The sequence below is a fragment of the Vigna angularis genome, chromosome 3 (assembly GCF_016808095.1).
Source record: "Vigna angularis cultivar LongXiaoDou No.4 chromosome 3, ASM1680809v1, whole genome shotgun sequence".
Classification (NCBI taxonomy): Eukaryota; Viridiplantae; Streptophyta; class Magnoliopsida; order Fabales; family Fabaceae; genus Vigna; species Vigna angularis.
The window spans coordinates 33,483,568-33,503,897 of record NC_068972.1 but is presented as its reverse complement, the minus strand read 5'-3'; the positions used below and the strand labels follow the sequence as shown (position 1 = coordinate 33,503,897).

General features: G+C 35.4%; 2 protein-coding genes across 2 annotated transcripts; one reads left to right on the top strand and one right to left on the bottom strand.

Moving 5' to 3' along the window:
• Window positions 1–10,456: 10,456 nt before the first annotated feature.
• On the top strand, window positions 10,457–11,626 carry LOC108326348 (non-cyanogenic beta-glucosidase). The gene is made up of 4 exons (XM_052875200.1): window positions 10,457–10,655; window positions 10,887–10,956; window positions 11,195–11,253; window positions 11,580–11,626. Exons 1-4 carry the CDS (start codon window positions 10,467–10,469, stop codon window positions 11,595–11,597), a joined length of 336 nt encoding a protein of 111 aa, XP_052731160.1. The 5' UTR covers window positions 10,457–10,466; the 3' UTR covers window positions 11,598–11,626.
• Window positions 11,627–12,091: 465 nt separating this feature from the next.
• On the bottom strand, window positions 12,092–15,745 carry LOC108326346 (putative disease resistance RPP13-like protein 1). The gene has a single exon (XM_017559803.2). The coding sequence runs from the start codon at window positions 15,677–15,679 to the stop codon at window positions 12,236–12,238; it is 3,444 nt and encodes a 1,147-aa protein (XP_017415292.1). The 5' UTR covers window positions 15,680–15,745; the 3' UTR covers window positions 12,092–12,235.
• Between the last annotated feature and the right edge of the window lie 4,585 nt (window positions 15,746–20,330).

Genomic DNA, 20,330 nt, shown 5'->3' with positions numbered 1-20,330 from the left:
AAATCTTAGCATTGCCCCCCAATGAGAAGGGAAACAAGCTAAGTTTGATAGCTTCGTCTGGCACCCCATTAATCTTGACCGTGTTGCAGATCTCATTGAAAGTTGTAAGGTGCTCATATGGGCTTTCGTGAGATAACCCATTAAATTGATTACTCTTCACCAGTTGAATTAATGCTGGCTTGACCTCCATGTTGGCTGCATTGACTCTAGGTCTAGCTATGCTGTTAAAGTGTTGAGGTCCAACAATATTAGTGTAATCTGCAAGAGTTCTTCTAGCATTGTTATTCTCCATACTTCTTGTGCTGTGAACAGAACCTTGTGGTGATGATTGGAGGAGAGTTTCTGGAGAAGGGAAAATTTCTCTGGACGTTCTGATTCTTCTCCTCCTTCTACTCTCTTCTAGACCTTCAAAAAGTGGTTATGTTGTTTTCTTACTCCTAGTTCGAATTGCTTCCTGCATACACAAGAAAACAAAACCCTAGAAAAGATTTGTTAGCACAAAAAGATATAGAAGAAGATATAAATTCAGAAGATAAAAAGATTTAGAAGATAGAAACAAATAAGATAGAATAAAATAAAACCTAATCTAAAAAAAATAAAATCTAACCTAATAAAATAAAATCTAATCTAAAAAGATAAAACAAAATAAAATAAAAACAGAAAAAATAAAAACAGAAAAAATAAAAACAGAAATTCAAAAAGTCAAAGATAATCAATAATCACACAAATTGACCAGTTAAACCACGAGTCCCCGGCAACGGCGCCAAAAACTTGATGAACAAATTTGTAAGCACCAAAATATGATGTCACAAACTTGTTTCACATTCGGCAAGTATGACCGAATCGTTCAAGTAATAAACTTTGTAAGACCAAGTATCGTTCTTCCCAAAGGACTCACGGCCTAGTTTAGTTGTGTGGTTTGTTGATTAGCTAAGACTTACAAACGAAATAATTAGATTATACTATGCAAAACGAAAACTAAACATGTATGCATGAATTGATCAATGGCAAAGACAAAAGATAAACACTTTCAATGGATTATATGAATGAATATGTTGTTGGGGGTCAATTTCATCTCATCCACTCTCATACATTTTAGGAATTCAACATTCAAATCATCATTGTTAATGCCACTCTCTAAAGTACCATTCCAGATGGCTTCTCCCTAATCAAATAGTTCATACAATTCCTAGCATTCCTAATGATTAGTTCATGAGTGCAGGAGCTTAACGACAACCAATATAATATTGTCAGTATAATATTGGGAGAAATTCCCCGGATCTAGACTTCCCCGTACGTGTCCGTATCGACAAAACCAATAATCATGCAATAGAATGAGTTAAACAATGCAAGCATTAAGCAAAGAGGAAAAACCCTAACTAATGATGAAAGAAAGCATAAGTCTTAGATTAAGATGCAAGCATAAATTCCATATATGAGAGCTTCAAGAGATTACATTGATTCCCCAACAAACATACAAGGTTTAGTTCACCATATTCATGGTGAACCTAGATGAACAATGAAAGAATGAAAGAACAAACCCTAAAAAGGTGAAGAGGTAGCCTGAACATCCAAGATCCTCCTTCAAAGGGGTGGAAGAGAGAGTGTTTGCCTCGTTTCTGCCAAAGATGTCTAACCCTAGGACGTGCAAGTCCTTATATACTATTCTAGAGTTACAAAAGATTACAAAAGCCCAAGCCCAAAAAGTGCCGCTCAGCGCTATTTACCGCTCAGCGGTGGTTGCGTGACTCGTTTCTTCCCCTCAGCGGCCATTTTGCCCCTCAGCGTGACTCCCGCAACCTCCTGAGTGCCGCTCAGCGGTAACATGCCGCTGAGCGGTGCCTTCGACTTCTCTTTTTGCACTCTTTGCTTCCTTTTATAATTCCACTTCTCTCCTTCTTTACTTCTTTCACTAAATTCACCTCAAAACCTGCACAAAAACACTCAAATCAAGCATAAACCTGTCCAGCTCTCTTATTTCTGAAAATATAGATAAAAGCATTGATTTCAAGCTAGTTTCTAAGTCTAAAGGTTGCTTTTAATATCAATTTTAAGCATGAAAATAACAGTTTTTCAACTGTTATCAGCAACTCTACCTGGGAGTTAGAAGAGGAGATGAGAGAAAATTCCCTCGACTTGTCCCAGTAAGCTTAATTTTAGAGGACGAAAATTTTTTGTTGTTGGGGAGAATGTAAGGACCTCATTTTTTTTAAGTGGTAGGGACACCCACTTAATGCAATTATTGAAGTGCAATTATGAGGGGAGGGGAGAAAAGGAGAGGAGGCATTTTACGAGGGAGGCTTGGCAAAAAGAAGGGGGGATTATTGGCATGTGAGAGGGAGAGAGGGAAAGCAGCAGAGGGAGGGAGCTCTTCTCCCGTTTCCAGCCGTCCAAAGGGCAACCATGGGAAGCTGTACAAACTCTGAAGGGCAGAGAGGAGGAGCTGGGTTGGGCATCTGGTGAGAGGGAAGTTCTTGCAGCCAGATCTGGAGAGAAAGGGGAGAAGTACTGAATTTGCTAAGAGATCTGGAGTTGTATGACTAGAGGAGATGGATCACAAATCTCACAAAGGAAGTCTTCAAAGAGGTAAGGGGAGCTGGATTACCTTCTTCAGATGTTTTATGTGTTAGGTGTATGGATTGAATTATGCATGGTTGGTTGTTTTGAAATTGCGTTGTGCTGTTTGGAATTGACTTGGATGAGTTTAAATTGTTATAATTGATCAATGGAAAATGATTTATGTATGAAACCTTGTATGCTTTGGGTTGGAAAGAAATCTGGAAATTTTGGGGTTGAAAAATGGGGTTTTCTGGGTTCTCTGGAATCTACGCGATTCTGCAGAATTCTGCAGAATGCGCGTACGTCCAATTCACAAAATTGGACGTTCGTCCCAACAGTGCTCGACCAAATAGTGGTCGGCCTAAAGCGTTCGGTTCTGAACGAACGTCCGCGTTCGTTCGTCTTAGTATGGGACGCTCGTCCAAACAGTGTTTGTCGAGCGTCCGTCCCAGTGAGCGTTCGTCCATTGAGCGTTCGTCCTTCCCAGCGAGCGTTCGTCCAGTGAGCGTTCGTCCTTAAGTTACATGTTAAGCGTTCGTCCGAATAGTTGAGCGTTCGTCCGAATAGTTGAGCGTTCGTCCGAATAGTTGGGCGTTCGTCCAAATAGTTGAGCGTTCGTCCAAATTGTTGAGCGTTCGTCCAGCGTTCGTCCTGGAGAGTGTAGCGTTCGTCCTTCCATATAAATGTAGCGTTCGTCCTTCAGTTTCACTGTAGCGTTCGCCCTTCAGTTTGAGTGAGCGTTCGTCCAATAGTGTCCAGTGAATAGTGCTCGTCCAAATAGTATTTTACAAATATGTTGAATTTTAAGTTCCTTTGCTTTTGGATTGAATTATGTGTACCAATGTTTGGAATATTATCTATGACATGAATTATGTGAATGTATGAAATATGTTGGAATTGTTGGGATAATATGGTGGTATCTGATTTTTCATAATTGGGGTTAAGGTTCAAAGTAACAAGTAAGTTATGTTATTTAAATATTTCGGTTGCAATTTATGAATGCATGTTTCATGTAATCCAGATTGGTTGAAAGGGTATGGTTATAAAAATGGTTTATGATGTAAATGGTTCCAAAAGAAATATCATGAGATTTAAAATGGTGGGATTGAATCGGAAATTAAGATCTCTCGGTGGGATCGGTTAGTGTATAGAATGAATGTAAGAGGCTTCCATATGAGGGGTTATCCCTACACTCCAACGGTCTTTCATTCTCACTTAGAGAGGATTGACGCGTGTGGTGGGAGTAGAGGGAGGTCCCAGGGTAGGCGCTATCACTGGAGGTCTATTCCGCGGTAACGGACTAACCTTGTGTATGGTCGGGTGAAACCCCTCGGCAATGGCTTTGCAAAGCAGTAGGGTCCATCACAAGTGCACAACCCGCCCCAGCTCTACATACATTCTAGTCCGGACGAGTCGGTCTATAAAGTAACAAGTCAGGGTATAAAGTAACAAGTATTGTAATGTTAGTCTACCATGTTTGAATGACTTTTGCATGTCGTGTAAGTAGGTGAATTGTGGTTTAATGAGTATGCTCTAATTGTTCTTTTATACGAAACTAAGTATGATTATATGAATTATCCATGCTATATGTATAACATGCTTTTATATCTAGCTCACCCTTGCATTGTTTTTGTTATGTGCTGTTTGGGTATGTTTCTTTGGCGATGATCATCCACTTGGATGGGAGCAGATGTTGTCGCGGAGTTTCCCTTGGAGCAAGAGCTAGAAGTTGCTGATGTTGCGGAGTAGTCTTCTTAGAATTTCCTGATTGAACACTTGTAGTGTTTAATCCTTTCAACTGTTTAAGTTTACATTTTCAGTTTCTTTTATTTCTGGATGACTGTAATTTCACATTTAATTACACGTCATACTCCGATTGTTCTCTATATTTGGATGTTAACGTCTTTATTATATAATATTGGTTATTATATAATCGGGATGTTACAGCTACTACCACGGTTCACTAGAAAACCGCGGTAAAAAAATTTAAATTGATCTGAAATGACAATTTTGAAATTTTTTGCACACTTTATGCCGCGGTTCCCTGCCCAACCGAGACCTATTCTCTTAAATATTTAAAATTTATTCAGATCAGGGAATAGACCGCGGTTTCCCAAAAAACCGAGGCCTATTCCTTGACGGTCTGACTCCTGTAGGGACAATAGGCCGCGGTTCCCCTCAGAACCGCAGCCTATTCCCTTGCTCCAAATTTATTTCAGGACTGACTTGATGGGAATGTCAGAAATTTACAGGGGAATAGGCCGCGGTTCCCCTCTGAACCGCGGTCTATTCCCCTGCAAATTTATTTCAAGACTGACTTGACGTGAATGTCAGAAATTTGCAGGGGAATAGGCCGCGGTTTCCCTTAGAACCGCGGTCTATTCCCCTGCAAATTTATTTCAAGACTGACTTGACGGGAATGTCAGAAATTTGCAGGGAGAATAGGCCGCGGTTCCCCTCAGAACCGCGGTCTATTGCCCTGCAAATTTATTTCAAGACTGACTTGGCGAGAATGTCAGAAATTTGCAGGGAGAATAGGTCGCGGTTCTTGGGGGAACCGCGACCTATTCCCCTGCAAATTTATTTCAGAAATGACTTGGCTGGTATGTCAGAATTTTGCAGGGAGAATAGGCCGCGGTTCCCCTCAAAACCGCGACCTATACTGTCGATATAATTTCCAAAATGCCACCGCGCAATATTATGATGCGGTTTCTAGTGAACCGATGCATAATGTGCGCGGTAATAAATCAATTTTTTACTAGTGCCTATTTTTTTTATTGAAATAAACTTAATTAAATTAATTTTTTAAAACGCACAACCTTTATTTAGCAATAAAGTCTTTCGTGTTGTTATCTTTCCAAAAGTTCCCCTCTGCAAATAAAACCCTAAGATTATAGATTGGATAATATTATAGATGGAGATAAAGAAGAAGACGCTTCAAGATAACATAATACTGTGGATTTATCCATTTAAGACTCCAATTTAATAGATGGATAACATTATAGATTGGATAATTCAAGAATATATAATTTATTTTATCTTGTTTTTAAACCTATCTACAAGCATGACAGTTTTATCTTGTGCTATATATTTTTGTTAACGGCTATATGTAGTTTCTTGGTCAAGCGGTTGTGTATGTCTCATTAAACTAAATTGACAAAATTTTATGCTTGATAACTTAGAATATATATAACAATATATTTCTTTTGTTTCATTTTCTTTTATATCAATTGGTCCAATTATTACTGTTTCAATTTGATCGATCAAAGTAACATGTTATAAGAATCTCAAAAGAAGGTGAAAAAAAAGTTAATTAAGTGAGCCAATGAGGCAACCCGTTTAACCCACCAACTCGTGGTGGGTCGGGTCGGGTTCGAATTTTTTCGGCTCGCTAATAAATGAGCCGAGTTGGGTTGGCTCACTAAGTGGTCAACCCGTGGTGGGTCGGGTCGGGTCGGGTCAGTCCAGGTTACCCGTTTTGACAACTCTACTTACTATGTAATATGCACATACTGTGATAAATGCGTATGTTCGACATACTGTGTTGGTTATGCATACTATTGTGATTATATCTATGTATGCACACTGTATGTTTCTGTGTAGTGAAAACCACATACACAAAAGTATATCTGCATGACATAATCGATTACAATGTTGTAGTATTCAATTAAGGTCATCAGACAACTTATGTTTTGAATTGTGGCAAAGCAGCTAGTTTGAATCGATTACATTAGTTGTTAAATTGATTAAAACTCGTGTGTTTGCATATATGTTTTTCAAGTGTGCTGTGATGAGTTTTTGAGAAAAAAAGTTTTCAAAATATGTTTAAGTGTTAAGCTTAATCGATTACATGTGTCGTGTATTCAATTAAGTCTGTTAAGTTTTTAAAACTGATTTCATGCTAGTCATAACTGCTTTAACGGTCATATTTTTAAATATGTTTGACCAATATTAATTGCAAATCATTACATTAATTGAGCATTCAATTAAGAGCTGAGTTTGTTGTAATACTGTTACATCTGGTTTAATGTAACCGATTACATAAATAACGTAATCGATTGTTTTGCGTCTGAATTGATAAAAACTATAAATTGACGCATTGTTTATAAATCTGTGACTTTTTTATCATTCTAACAATTTATGGATCATAAGACATAGTAATTAACTTTGTCCGTCAGGAATTTTAATTTGAGGATTGTACATTAGAGGAAGTAATATTGTAATTTTCGATAGAATGACCATCACTTTATTTCTATCTCTAACTTATCTCGAAAAAAAAAAATCTAAATTCCCACTTCATTAACCATTAGATTAAGTAGAAAATTTGATAAATGATTTCTGAAATATATTAATATATTTTGACCACCCGGATTCGTAACTGGATGTATGTACTTAGAGGAATTAATTACGCATTTTTGATACAGTTGAAACCCACTTGAATACTATTTTCGAGTTGTCTAAGTAAAATCTCAATTTATACCTAGTTAACCGTTAAATTAACCTAAAATTTGGATATGTAGTTCCTAAGGCATGTTGATTAGTCTTGACCATTCATAAATTTTTTAAATTAGGTCGGATTTAAGGGATCTCAAAATAACATAATTTTATGTTTCTGAATTACTGATGCGAAATTTCAAATTTTCACTTTATTAACCGTTAGATCGAATTGAAATTTTTACCTTAAATTCTAGGTAAATTATGATGTGGAACATGTATTAGGAACAAACTATTATGTATCGTCACAACAATTTAAATGGTTGATCTATAACTTTCGATTGGTAAAATTATATTGAGATTGTACCCGTTATGGGCAAAATAATATTATAAGAAGAGTATGGTATCTAACAATAGGTATGTGATATTACAAAATTATGATTGAAGAATGATTATGATTGAGTTAGGTGGATGAGATGATATGATTTTTTTGATTTTATGAAATGTTGGGGGTGGATATAAGGAATCATTAATTATGAAATGATGTTTACTACCGGGAGTAGTATAATTAGTTTATACCATAAGACCTTGATATAAGCAGAGTGACTCATGAGACTTATGAAAGTAGGCAAAGAGTGGTCTGACCATAAGGCTTTGACATAAGCAAATTACTCATAAGTCTTACAGAAGGAGGCATAGAGTAATCTGACCATGAGGCTTCAGAAAGTAAAACATAATATACTTGTAAGGCTTAAGGAAGCAGACAGAGAGTGGTCTGACCATAAGGCTTCGTGAGTAAGCATAGTATACTTTTAAGGTTTATGAAAACGAGAAGGATGATTTTGAAAGAAGTCAAGGAAAAATGAATTAAGTGCCTCGGGATAATTACATTTATAAATGTTAATAATACATGATTGAATTATATATTATGAGTAAGTTTAATGATTGTATGTTGTGGTTAGGTTACTCTTATTTTTTTGTGCTATGATCGTATAACTCATGTTATACGTGAGCAGATAATGTTGCAGATGCAGTTGAAAAAGCTTAGGGATGATGAGAACATGTTGGAAAAAACTTTCAAGGGTTTTTGTAAAAAGAATAAATTTGTATTAGAAAAATATTTTGTGTAAGATTTGTAAGTTTAATTTTGAACTTATGTTAAGTGGTGAAGACTATATTGTTTAAAGTTTGTAAGTTTGGAATCATATTTTGGTTGAACCGAAATAAAGTTTGGTTGTTTAGATCAGATATCAAATTAATTTAGTTTTTACTACTAGTAATACCCTTAAAATATTTGGGGTGTTACACAGGGAGCCAATTGCTTCATTTTTTTTTCACTTTTAGGGACTCAATTGGGAAAAAAAAAAGAAAAGGACCTATTTGAGAAAACCCAACAGAAATGAGAACTGCGGAAGTGGTTTAACCAAGAACAAAATCTATAAAGGATCTGAATACTAAAAGATATATCCTTATTTATTCATACCATTAAGGTAATCATAGCAAACAAGAAAAAAAAAACAGACAATAAAGACAAAAGGGTAAACTGATTTACCAATAGGACATTTATACAACTGAATTATAGATTTTAGCTTATAAACACAAGTGTATCAAATAATCCTAAAATATACAATTATTCACTCTAGACTTGACCATCCAAATACTTGTATTGATGTCAAACTCTAGTAGGTTATGCACTTCTATGCTCTGCAGAGTCATTGCCAATGGATTTCATCCTACCACATACAAAGTTAGTTTATTAATGCCTTAGGCTAAGGTAAAGCCCCTGGATTAGAACCCTTATACTTCTCTCACCACATATACCACCCTTTTCTTCTTGAAATTGAATGGTTATTAGAGTGTTAGGACAACTCCCAATACGAAATCCTTACATCAATACAACACAACCTAACAACCATTACAAGGAAATTCTCCTTGAAATTTCTTTCACAACATAATTTATGCATACATAGAACCATAATATAACCCATGAGGCATCACAAATTCACACTAAAAACACGTAGAATCCCGAAGAAACAACATCAATTAAGCAAGGATAAGAAAATCAGAGAAAACTACACTAACGCTCATACTGACTCTCAGCACAAAAAGCTCTCGCAAAAGAGAGTACTCAGTGCTAATTCTGGTGCTACACACCAAAGTTATCGCAAATTGGCTTGCTCAATGAGACCAATCTATCGCTCAATGAAAAAGAGTGAAATTGATTTTAGATTTGCAGTGGTAACTGATGCTTAGCAGTACCTTGTCACCTCTCAATGCCATACCATTCACATATTCGCCGTTCAACAGTGGCAACTAGCGCCGAGTGTCATACCATAAACCTACAACTTTGGAACTATGATATGATGAGCTAGACACCTACCCGGATGACCAAGTTGATATTCCTGACTCAATGCTTAGTCCAAAAATATGCTTTAGTGTCAAAATGAAAACCAATTTGCTCAATTAACTAGATACTCATTCCATCAACTCAACACCAATTTCATTCAAATCAAACAATTCAAACAACACACAATGTTATTACCATAAACAGGTTTCATCAGCAATTCAATAAACTAAAACAATAACTCCAATCAATCACACACAATCAGTATACACACTTAATTCTCTTAACCTTTAAACTTGAAAACAAAGGTATTTAGCTTCCTTTACCTTTTAAAGGATCAAACTGCTCTATGAATGTTAAGATAGTTCCAACAACTTAAAGAATTGTATTTAGTCCTACATTTCACAAAAAAAATGATCATGACCTAATGGTACTATATTGATAAATAGAGAGTCGTATAAATAACTCAGATTGCACATGCAAAACGAGAACAACTCAAATGCATGGAGAAACACACAAACTAAAGTGTTGTAAAACTAGATTGAACATATTTGAATATCTCATGATCACTTAGACACTCTCATTTTCAAACATGCAATCATATAATGGATCTGATTATGACAAAAATCAATTATTCATTAAAAAAAGATTGTTTTTAAATAGTTCTTACATAATTATAAATTAATATACTTCGTTTGTGGTTAAGAAAAAACTCTTCTGACCATTTTTTACATACTTTTTAAATAACTTCACATAAGTATGTTATAAACTATAATGAGTATTTTATTGATTTTTTTTTCTAAGAAACGGTTTAAATAAATAGTCCAATAAGTTGATGGTTCCTTTAACTTCTTCTATTCAAACAAATCATGTTGTTACTGTATCATTATGTTTATATTTATTTTACTCTTGGTTTGTAAATCAGATTTCTCCACTATTTAGTTAATATACCACAATATATTTTCCTCAAACTAATAAGGAAAACACACTTCACATCAAGGTGATTTCTTTATAAAATAGAATTTAATTTTAATATACATTATCTTTGCTTTGCAATAATAGAGTTCCTTAGTTATATAGTCTTGTGTAATATAATAGTGCACACATCTGCAATGAAAGTGAAACAACTATGAAGATTGCAGCTTTGTCATTGAGTTTACATCTTCTCTATGTTTTTTTGCAGATTATGAGATCAGCACCAATCGGTACTGAAGCTGCAATTTCAACTTTTTTCACTGATGATTTTAGGAGTACATCTCTTAACAGAAGCAGTTTTCCCGAAAATTTTATATTTGGGACAGCATCATCTGCTTATCAGGTACTCCAAAACTGTGATAACTTTTTATATTTTGTTTATAATATTTAGTGAGATATTGTAAATTCTGAATAAAATTTTGTAGTAAATTTATTTCTTGTAAATTTTTATAAAAATTATGCAGTGCAGGGAAAGTTTCGCAAATGGAAATTTTTTTGCAATAATCCTTTTATTTTCAAAGAATTTTTGTTTTTGCAATAATCTTGAAAGATGTTTAATTGGCATATAAACCAGTGTGAAGGTGCAGCTAATGTTGGTGGCAGAGGACCAAGCATATGGGATACATACACTCATAATTACCCAGGTTTTTTTATTTCTTTGCCTACAGTACAATCCATGTTCACTAAATTATTTTATAGTGTGTTCAATTATAGCTTGTTATGTATGGTAAGTTATTGAGTTCATGATATTGTATTAAAATGTAGTATAGTTTTGATAGAGTTTTCTTAGTTTATTTTTCTAAAACAATTATTATGTTCTTGATATGCTACAGACATGTCTATTGTTACAAATTGTAGCATATTTTGTCTGAAACATGACAGATAAAATATTGGACAGAAGTAATGGAGATGTTAGCATTGATCAATACCATCATTATAAGGTAACGATAATAAAGACCCTTTGATACATTAATGTCTAGTGAAGCAATAAAAATAAAGCATAATTGAAATTGTTTTCATATCTAATAATACAGGAAGATATTGAAATAATTAAGGAGTTGAACATGGATGCCTATAGATTCTCAATCCCTTGGTCCAGAATACTTCCGAGTAAGAAACTGGGAACTATATAAAAACTTCACTTTCTTATAATTTTGTACATTAGCACTTCTTAATAGGTAGTTGATAATTTTTTTAAAATTCATTTTCTATAATTTAGTTTTGAAATTGAAACAAGTAACTCAACTTGTTGACCTCCATAATGCAGGTCTTGAAGCCTTTGTGACCATATTTCATTGGGACCTTCCTCAAGCCTTAGAAGATGAATATGATGGTTTTTTAAGTCCTGATATAGTGTAACTCAAATTACTTACATCAAATAATCAAAATATACTTGTGTGAACATATTTTAACTGATATCTATATACTTTGTTTATCATTATCTAGGAATGATTTACAAGATTATGCAGAACTTTGTTTGGGGACAGAGTAAAGCATTGGATTATATTAAATGAACCATGGACTTTTAATAAATATGGGTATGTGTTTCAGCCATTGAACCCTATATAGCGACTATCAATCAATTACTTGCTCATGCAGCTGCTGTCAATGTCTATAAGACAAAGTATCAGGTTTAATTACATATTTTTGTATTTTGAAATGCAATTAGAAATTAAAATTTATTTAAGCTTTAGCATTATTGCATTTAATTGAGTGCTTAAAATAAAACTGACAGGCAGACTATAAGTTTATTCTCAATCTAATCATGAATAAAGAGAATGAGCTTAATAGTTAGTGTTAAAAAAATTTCATGGAGGTGTATTTGTTACATGACAGGACTACCCAAAGAGGAAAAGTAGTTGATACACCACTATTAAAGAATCCAAGCAAATGCACTACAGTTAAACAAAAGAAACAACATCACTACCATATAAATAGGTTTTGAATGTGAGCAATCTTTTCCCTGTCTTCGCCTCCTTTATGGCAACGCTGTTCCAGCAAAGGACACTCGCGTATTTCAAGAAATGAAATTGATTTGGGAAGACCCTCCTCTGGTAAGCTTTGGAGGTTGGGACAGTTCCAAAGACGCAGTGTTCCAAGAGATGAGAGTTCTAAGAGACTCTTGTAGTTCAGTTTTTTTAGATTTTGGCAATCAGATATTACTAGAGAGGAAAGAAAGAGTGGAAGCAAACCTTCATCAGGAAAACATTCCACCTCTACCTTTTCAATCCTTAAGCTTTCCAAGGAAGGACTGTATCTGAAAGCTCTTTTCAGTGAGCCAACAAATCTAAAGCAATTATTGATTGTAATGTGTTTTAGATTTAATGACAAACCTCCGTACAACTCAAGTCTTGGACAGTCTTTGATTGTCAGATGCTGGAGATGATTGTGAACTTGATCCTGTGAAATCAGATGTAGATTAGGAAATCCACTGAGTTCAAGGGTCCTGAGTGTTGGGAAAAAATCCAGTGGAAAGATCCTTATAGAGACACAATCATAACTTATTGACTCCAGAAGTGAACAAATGGAAAGGTTTTCAAGAGAAGTTTCGAATAGCATACGTCCAACCATTGCCACCAATGATGCTGCCATGTGGTGCCCATCCATTGTGAGCTTTTTCATTGTAGATCGCTCCATCTGCAGCTTTCCACAATCTTGTAGACGTAATTCTAGCGCACTGACCATCAAAGCTTCAAGTTGTTCGCAGTGAAAGACATACAGGGATTTTAAAGCAACAAACTTTGGCAGGTGTCCTTTCAGCTTAGGACAATTTCCTATGGAAAAAAATTCTAGACGTGGAAAAGCACCTGTCACAGCTTGGCAGTCCCACTTTTCCCATTGCCTCATATTTGAGAAATATAATTTTTGAAGGGATTTAAATGAAGAAGAGTTGTTCCCATGAAAATCAGCATCAATACTCACTATCTCATCAAACCCTGAAATCTCCAGGTACTTGAGAAATGGCAAAAGTCCAAGCGGAGGTAAACGTTGGCAAGATTCACATTCCTCCAACACTAAGGACACCAGATTCGGTAATGAATTATGGAGTAACCAATTTGGAAATTGCTTACCAATATAGTTACTTACTGACAACTTCTTCAAGTATTTTGAAGGTCGTAGATTCTCAATTACATCCTCAGCTTTTTCTGAATCAACAGAAGAGCTGCCAATGAAATTCCATTTTAACCGTAGCTCCACAAGATGTGGTTTGTTCTTCAAATCTACTTCTAATGCATAAGAGGGATTCTCAATATTTTGCAGATCATCAATTGTTAGACTTCCAAGAAGATTGAGTTTTCCTAATTGCTGAATATTGATTTTCTTACTTTTCTCAACATGAAATGAACTCATCGATACTTGAGGATTCTTCAGCTTTCCCAAATGTTCTACCACATTTTTCACTCCAATACCTACTAATTCAAGACAACGCAAACTGTCGAGTTGATGTAAACATGACGGAAGCTCCTTTAATTTTCGACAATTGTTTAGCTTCAGTATTTGCAATTTGAAAAGTAAACTTATTGATTCAGGTAGTTTTTCTATTTGAGTATAGGATATATCTAATGAAAGAAGATGCTTAAGATTTCCTACAGATTTAGGCACCTCCACAATGCTACGACAATGACACAGAGACAAAACACGTATCAACTTAAATCTGGAGAACAAGTCATTTATCGACATCTTGCAAACCCAAACCCAACCCCGATCTGTTGGCGTAAATGTATGCAACTTTTGAGTATCAATCGAACTCCCAAACCCATCAAAGCATAATTTAGAGGATGAAAATGAACAATGACGGGTTGTTTTGGGTATACCTTTTGGTTCATCAACTCCTAACCTGATGCATATGTCCTCACAGACGTATTTTGCCAAATCATTTAGAAGGTCATGCATGATAAAACGCTTTTCCTCTTCGTTGCTTGCTTGTTGAAAGAAGGACCAAGATAATAGATCATTGAAATATTCTTCACCAACTTCTTTAGGACTCTTTTTCTGTAGAGGGTTTGCTAGAAAATTTTGAGCCATCCACAATTGAATTAAACACTCCTTGTCAAACCGATAACCTCTGGGAAATAAGGCACAAAAAGCAAAGCATTTCTTCAGATGAGAAGGAAGATGGAAATAGCTCAGTCTTAAAGCAGGGAGTATATCACTCTCATTTTCTGAAAAATGCCATATCTCACTTTTCATAACACTTTCCCATTCCCAAAGGGATGATTTATTGCGTAATAGACTTCCCATAGTTTTTAAGGCTAAAGGAAGCCCATTACATTTTTGCACTATCTTCTTACCAATCTCTATGAAGTCTGGGTCTGGTTGTGGATCAGCATTTTCAAATGCATGCTTTGCGAACAAGTCCCAACAATGATCTTCTTTTAATGCTTGCAAGAGGTGCTTTTCTGATCGCATGGTAACAGCAACCTTCTCACTCCGTGTAGTGACAAGAATTCTACTGCCTTGGCCTCCGAAAACTAGGGGCTTCTGCACATCTTCCCATTTAGATGGTCTTTCGTTCCAAACATCATCCAAAACGAGAAGAAATTTCTTCCCCATAAGTTCTTCTTTCAATCTTCTCTGAATTACTTCCTGCTGTATACTATGATCAGTTGAAGCAGTTATTGTGTCAAGAATTGCTCTTGATACTTTGAGAACATCAAATTCATGTGGAACACTGACCCAAACATTAGTATCAAATTTACCTTCAAGTCTTGGGTCATTGAATACATGTTGGGCAAGAGAGGTTTTACCCATCCCACCCATGCCCACAATAGAAAGTATAGATAGGTTGTTGGGAGTGTCCGATGTGAGCCAGTTAAAGACAAATTCTTTGTCATCATCTCTGCCATAAATAACACTTTCATTTGGCAAAGACGTATATGTTAATTTACTACCCGATCCTGATCCAATCCCAACACCACCACCCTTTTCCAAACCTAGAATATAGCTTTCGTTTGCAAGATCTTCTAGGTCCTCAATGACTTCTTCCATCCTGGATTCAATTTCTATTTCAAAGAAACTGACAAAAGAAGAATTGAGGGAATTCCACACCTTGTTAGTAGCACTCTGAGACTCAGCTTCCACATGACTTTTGGAGAGTTCATAATCTATCTCATCCAAGAGATCCTCTACATCAAACACAACATCTTTGGCCCTGAGAAGCCAATCTCTGACGCGTGGATCTTTGAACTGCTTTTGTTCTGCATCAAGAGCCACAACATCAATGGCAAGGAACTTCATCTTCAAGTTGTTGAGTTCCTTCTTGTGCTTTCTTTGACGTAATATGTGGACAAGACGAGAAGCCAAAGTGTCGATAGTCTTCTCGAGGAAAGTAGAAACAAGAACACCTGTAACCATTTCTGCTGCCATGATAAGAATAGGGAAGAGAAAGGATGAATGAAACTGTGAGATTTAAAGTGAAGCTTATGGATGTGATTCGGTGCAGTGCATGGAAATAATATTAATTACGTAATTTTTGAATTAAGGTTGGTGAACGTTTTTTCCCTTGATGGCTCGGTCAACAACCAATAGAGTATTGAGTCTTCCAACAGTTATTCACACGACGTAATCCATCACCATTAACGAATGAGTGGTTGTGATAGAGTGAAAGTTAACTACTTTTTCTATATTTTCTAAGCATAGTTAATTATTATAATAATAATAATATTAATAATAAAGAAAGCTAATAAATGAGATAAATAAGATAAAATAAGAGAAAATAATTGTAAATTAATGAAAGATAACAAGCTAGTGATATATGTAATGATATAATCAGATTAAAAAATAAAAGAAAGAGAGAAAGAAAAAAAGTAATATATCTTGTGATAAGGATTTAATGAGGAAAAGTAAAGAAATAAAAATGGGATAAAAAAGTTCAGGCATATTAAAACCCCGTTTTTTATTTCTTATTTTTGTTAAACTTCTGTGAATTTTTTTATTAAGCAAATATAAACTATTTAAACACATTCTATTTAATTAAGCAAATATTAACTTAATTTATTACAAATTTCTAAAAAGTACTCTTACAAAGGGCGCCGAATTTTAGCATGGTTTATTTAGTTGTTGGTGAAATTACTACAGCCATGAAAATAGTACAGTTTGTTTAGATATAGTTATCAGAAAGTACTCTTGAAGAAAAAAATAAATTAAATAATTTTTTTAGTTAAAATTAGTTTATGTATAAATTGACTTATAGTTATTTTTATATAACTATTACATAATAATCATTCACAGACAAATCAACGACCATGATACTTTAAATAAATTTTGACAATAACATGACAACCACACGTTTCGGACAATCATTGGTCCATTTAATTTAAAGAAAAAACAAAAATAGTGACATGGACGGGAAAATTAGGTTTCGAAAAGCTTTCTCCCATCTCCATCTCAATTTTTCGAAAGTGTTTGGACTCTTCCCTTGTTTTATCTGAGTTTTCACCTTTCTCTCTGTTTTTCGATGAAACGTCCACCACCTGTGAACGCTTTTCCCTTTTTTCCACTATTTTTGGCATGGGCACGTTCCCCTCTATTGTTTTTTTAAGAACCTAAAAATACATATGTATATATTAAAAGAGGATGGGGTGAAAACATTATTAAGAAAAAGGGGAGGGGCTTTTTATTAAAAGAAACAGTTTTATAGTTTCTGCTAAACTTTTAGAAAAAAGAAGCTGAACTCATTTTCTTAAAAGTGTTCCTCTCTCTAGAAAGCTTCTTCTTCTTCTTCTACCTTCTCTCTAATCTCCACATTACACCAGCCATTGCATTGTCATTTAGGTGGTGATTCTGCGTTCCCGGAGTCGAGAGCTTCGACTTGAACCGATCGGTTTCGCGTTCTATAGCGGGTAAGTGGTTTTGCCCTTTTCCTCCACTGTTCTTGAAATTAGGGCATGCGATTTTGCTCTTGCATGTGCCTTGTGTATTCTTCCTTTCATTCCTTGCCCTATTCTAGCTCTAAGAGTTGTTGGCTGTCACCAATGCGGTGATATGTAGGTCCTGTTTGGTTCTCCGCTGTGTGGGGTCCTGTTTAAAGTATTCTAGCAAGTTGTACTGCTCAACTTCCAGGTAAGGGGAGCTAGTTACAATTTTAGATGATGTATGATATGCTTTTCGGATTTATTTTGCTTTTTACTGTTATGTTGTTTTGGTGATGAACATGTTTAAATTGTGTTGGTTGAAAATGAAGAAATTGTGTGATCATGTTGTACTAATGTTGGTATGAACTGTGAATTGGATGATTAGGAACTGGTATTGATATAATGCTGTGATAATTTTGAATGCTTAGAAGAAATGAATTCGGTTAAATAATTTATTAGGAAATAACCATGTGAACATTGAAGTTTATAACCTATGAAGAGAACTAAGGTAGTCAAAATCTGAATTTTGTATTTCAAGTTGTTAGGATCAGTTTAGATAATTTGGGTAAGTTAATTGTGACTCATTAGGAGTGTTAAAAGTGTTAAAAATAATTTATAAGTGGTAGATTCAGAATTGAGTACCTAGGTTGATGAAATTGAGGGTTTAGAGTTTAAATCAACATTAAATCACTAGATAATAAGATTAGGAAGTATTAGAATCAGTTATACAAGTTTATTTCGTCATATAGATCAAGTTTGGAGTGTTAGAAACTCATTAAAGTGTCTAAGATGCACCAAAACCAGAAAAATCACGTTGCTGTCAAAAACTGATAAGAATAATCGATTATCTCACTTGATAATCAATTATTTTAGTCAGAGAGTTGTATTCTCTTCAATGCTCTCGCAAATAATCGATTATCACATATGATAATCGATTATTGTCGTCGGAAAATCATTCAGGACAGTTTTGGGTGGTTTTCGGGGTTCCGAATGTCTGTTTTGGACGTTCTTTAGGTCGTTCTGGGGGGTTTTGACCCTTTCGGAGCCATTGGTGAGGGTCTCCAAGCTGTTTGAATTACTTAAGTATTGAAAATTAAAAGTCCTAAAGAAATTTGTGTTAATAAGTGATGATTTTGTGAAAGTATGTAATGTATGAGTGGTTTTTATGACATGGTTGATGTTGTATGATGGTGTATGGATTTGGTATGAGACAATATAGTAAGAATGCACTTGAATGATTATGAAAGTTTATGTTTGATGAATCAAAGTGGTTTATGAGGTACATTATTGATTCAAGAGGAATATCATGTGATTTAAAGTGGTCGGATTGAATATGTAATTAAGATCTCTCGGTGGGATCAGTTAGTGTATTGAATGAATGTGAGAGGCTTCCATATGGGGGGTTATCCCTAACACTCCAACGGTCTTTCATTCTCACTTAGAGAGGATTGACGCGTGTGGTGGGAGTAGTGGGAGGTCCTAGGGTAGGCGCTATCACTGAAGGTCTATTCCGCGGTAACAGACTAGCCTTGTGTATGGTCGGGTGGAACCCCTCGGCAATGGCTTTGCAAAGCAGTAGGGGCCATCACAAGTGCACAACCCGCCCCAGCTCTACATACATTCTATGTCCGGACGTGTCTAGGAGTCTTAACATGATAGGATGCTTGTCTTGATGAGTTTTATGAAATAAATGCTTATGTTTGTGATGACTAAGGTGTTTATGTGTGTATGGATATTCTGGGAAATGCTAGATTGATTGAAAATGAATTGTATGATTGTTTGAGACCTAGCTCACCCTTGCATTTGTATGTGTTGCATGTGTTTGCTTTCCCCCTTGCGATGATCATCCAATCCTTTGGATGTGAGCAGTAGGTGATGATGTACCTTTGGAGCAAGCTCTGGAAGTTGAGGAAGACCCAGCCCCTAGTGCTTAGGATTTCTACTAGCTCTTAATTTAAATAGCTCTTTATTTTGAAAGACTTTTAGCCTTCATTTTATCATGATCTGTATTTTGGAAACAATCTTTAGGTCCCATTTAACCTTTATTCAATAATGTATTTTGGAGAATTATGGACTTGTACTTAAGTTTTAAAACTTCCCAGCCAGACTTGGATAACTGTACTCCTTAATCCTATCTACTGTGTACTCTTAACTGCTTTTTATTATTATAATAGATGCATTCTACATATATACATTGCTATATATTTTGGGATGTCACATTTATGGTATCAGAGCAGTTTGTCCTTAGGATGACCTGTGAGTTGTGGGTTTGTCGTGTCTTCTCTATGAAGAATTGAGTCTAAATGGTATAATTTACCATTTCCTCCAAGTCTAGATAGTAGATTATTGTTTCTAACTAGAGGTTTTGAGAACAGAAAACGTCTTGATAGGAGTGATGAGGGTGCACACTCATGACTTTTACCAGAGATGATTTTCCTTTCTTAATTCTGAAGGTTTGGGGAAAGATAGAGTTGTGGTTCCAGTGTGATTGTCTTTAGAAATCTTTGTCTTGTTCTTGCCTTTGTGGTAGTGTACTGTGCTCTATAGTGGTGGAGGGATGCAGATTCAAGGACAACTTGATATGTATACCTTCATTAGAATTGGTTAGAGCCTTTAAGGCAAATTCTTGCCTCGAAGATAAGGAGATAGAAGACCAGAGTTTAGGTTTCAAAGGATGGGTGAAGATGTTGGAGTTTATAAGTAATGTTTTTGGGGTAAAGAAGTTTTCAAGAATAGAGTCAGAAGGTTAGATACCGTGTATTCCACAAGAAGAGTTGGGTTTGAAGGTTAGAATAAGAGGAGCTTTGGGTAAGCATGGGTGTGACAAAGTTTGAGAGATCAGTTTAGTTTAGTGTATCAATAACGTCAGAGGTTAGAAGAAAGGGAAGTGTTGGTGAGCGACGGGGTAGCATTGGGTGAGATTTGTAACATGGACCAATGTATCGGCGGTGATTGGAATCTGAATAAGAGAAGTGATAGATGGTTTGAAGCTTAAGTTAAGAAAGAAATAAGTGGACCACGGGAAATCGTTATTTTGATAGGAAGTAGAAGAAGAAGGGTTTGAGGAGCAGTGTGTAAAACATAGAACGGATTTAAGGAGGGTGTAATAGAAGCCGGATCTCCAAGTTGAGGAAACATGAAGTGTGTGAGGAGAATTGAAGTAT

What these genes read in the sequence shown, in the direction of transcription:
- LOC108326348 (XM_052875200.1), top strand. Translation starts at nt 10,467, where the DNA reads ATGAAGATTGCAGCTTTGTCATTGAGTTTACATCTTCTCTATGTTTTT. An exon ending in CAGCATCATCTGCTTATCAG is followed by an intron (nt 10,656 to 10,886) that starts GTACTCCAAAAC and finishes CATATAAACCAG; the next exon opens with TGTGAAGGTGCAGCTAATGT. An exon ending in ATACACTCATAATTACCCAG is followed by an intron (nt 10,957 to 11,194) that starts GTTTTTTTATTT and finishes GAAACATGACAG; the next exon opens with ATAAAATATTGGACAGAAGT.
- LOC108326346 (XM_017559803.2), bottom strand. Translation starts at nt 15,679, where the DNA reads ATGGCAGCAGAAATGGTTACAGGTGTTCTTGTTTCTACTTTCCTCGAG.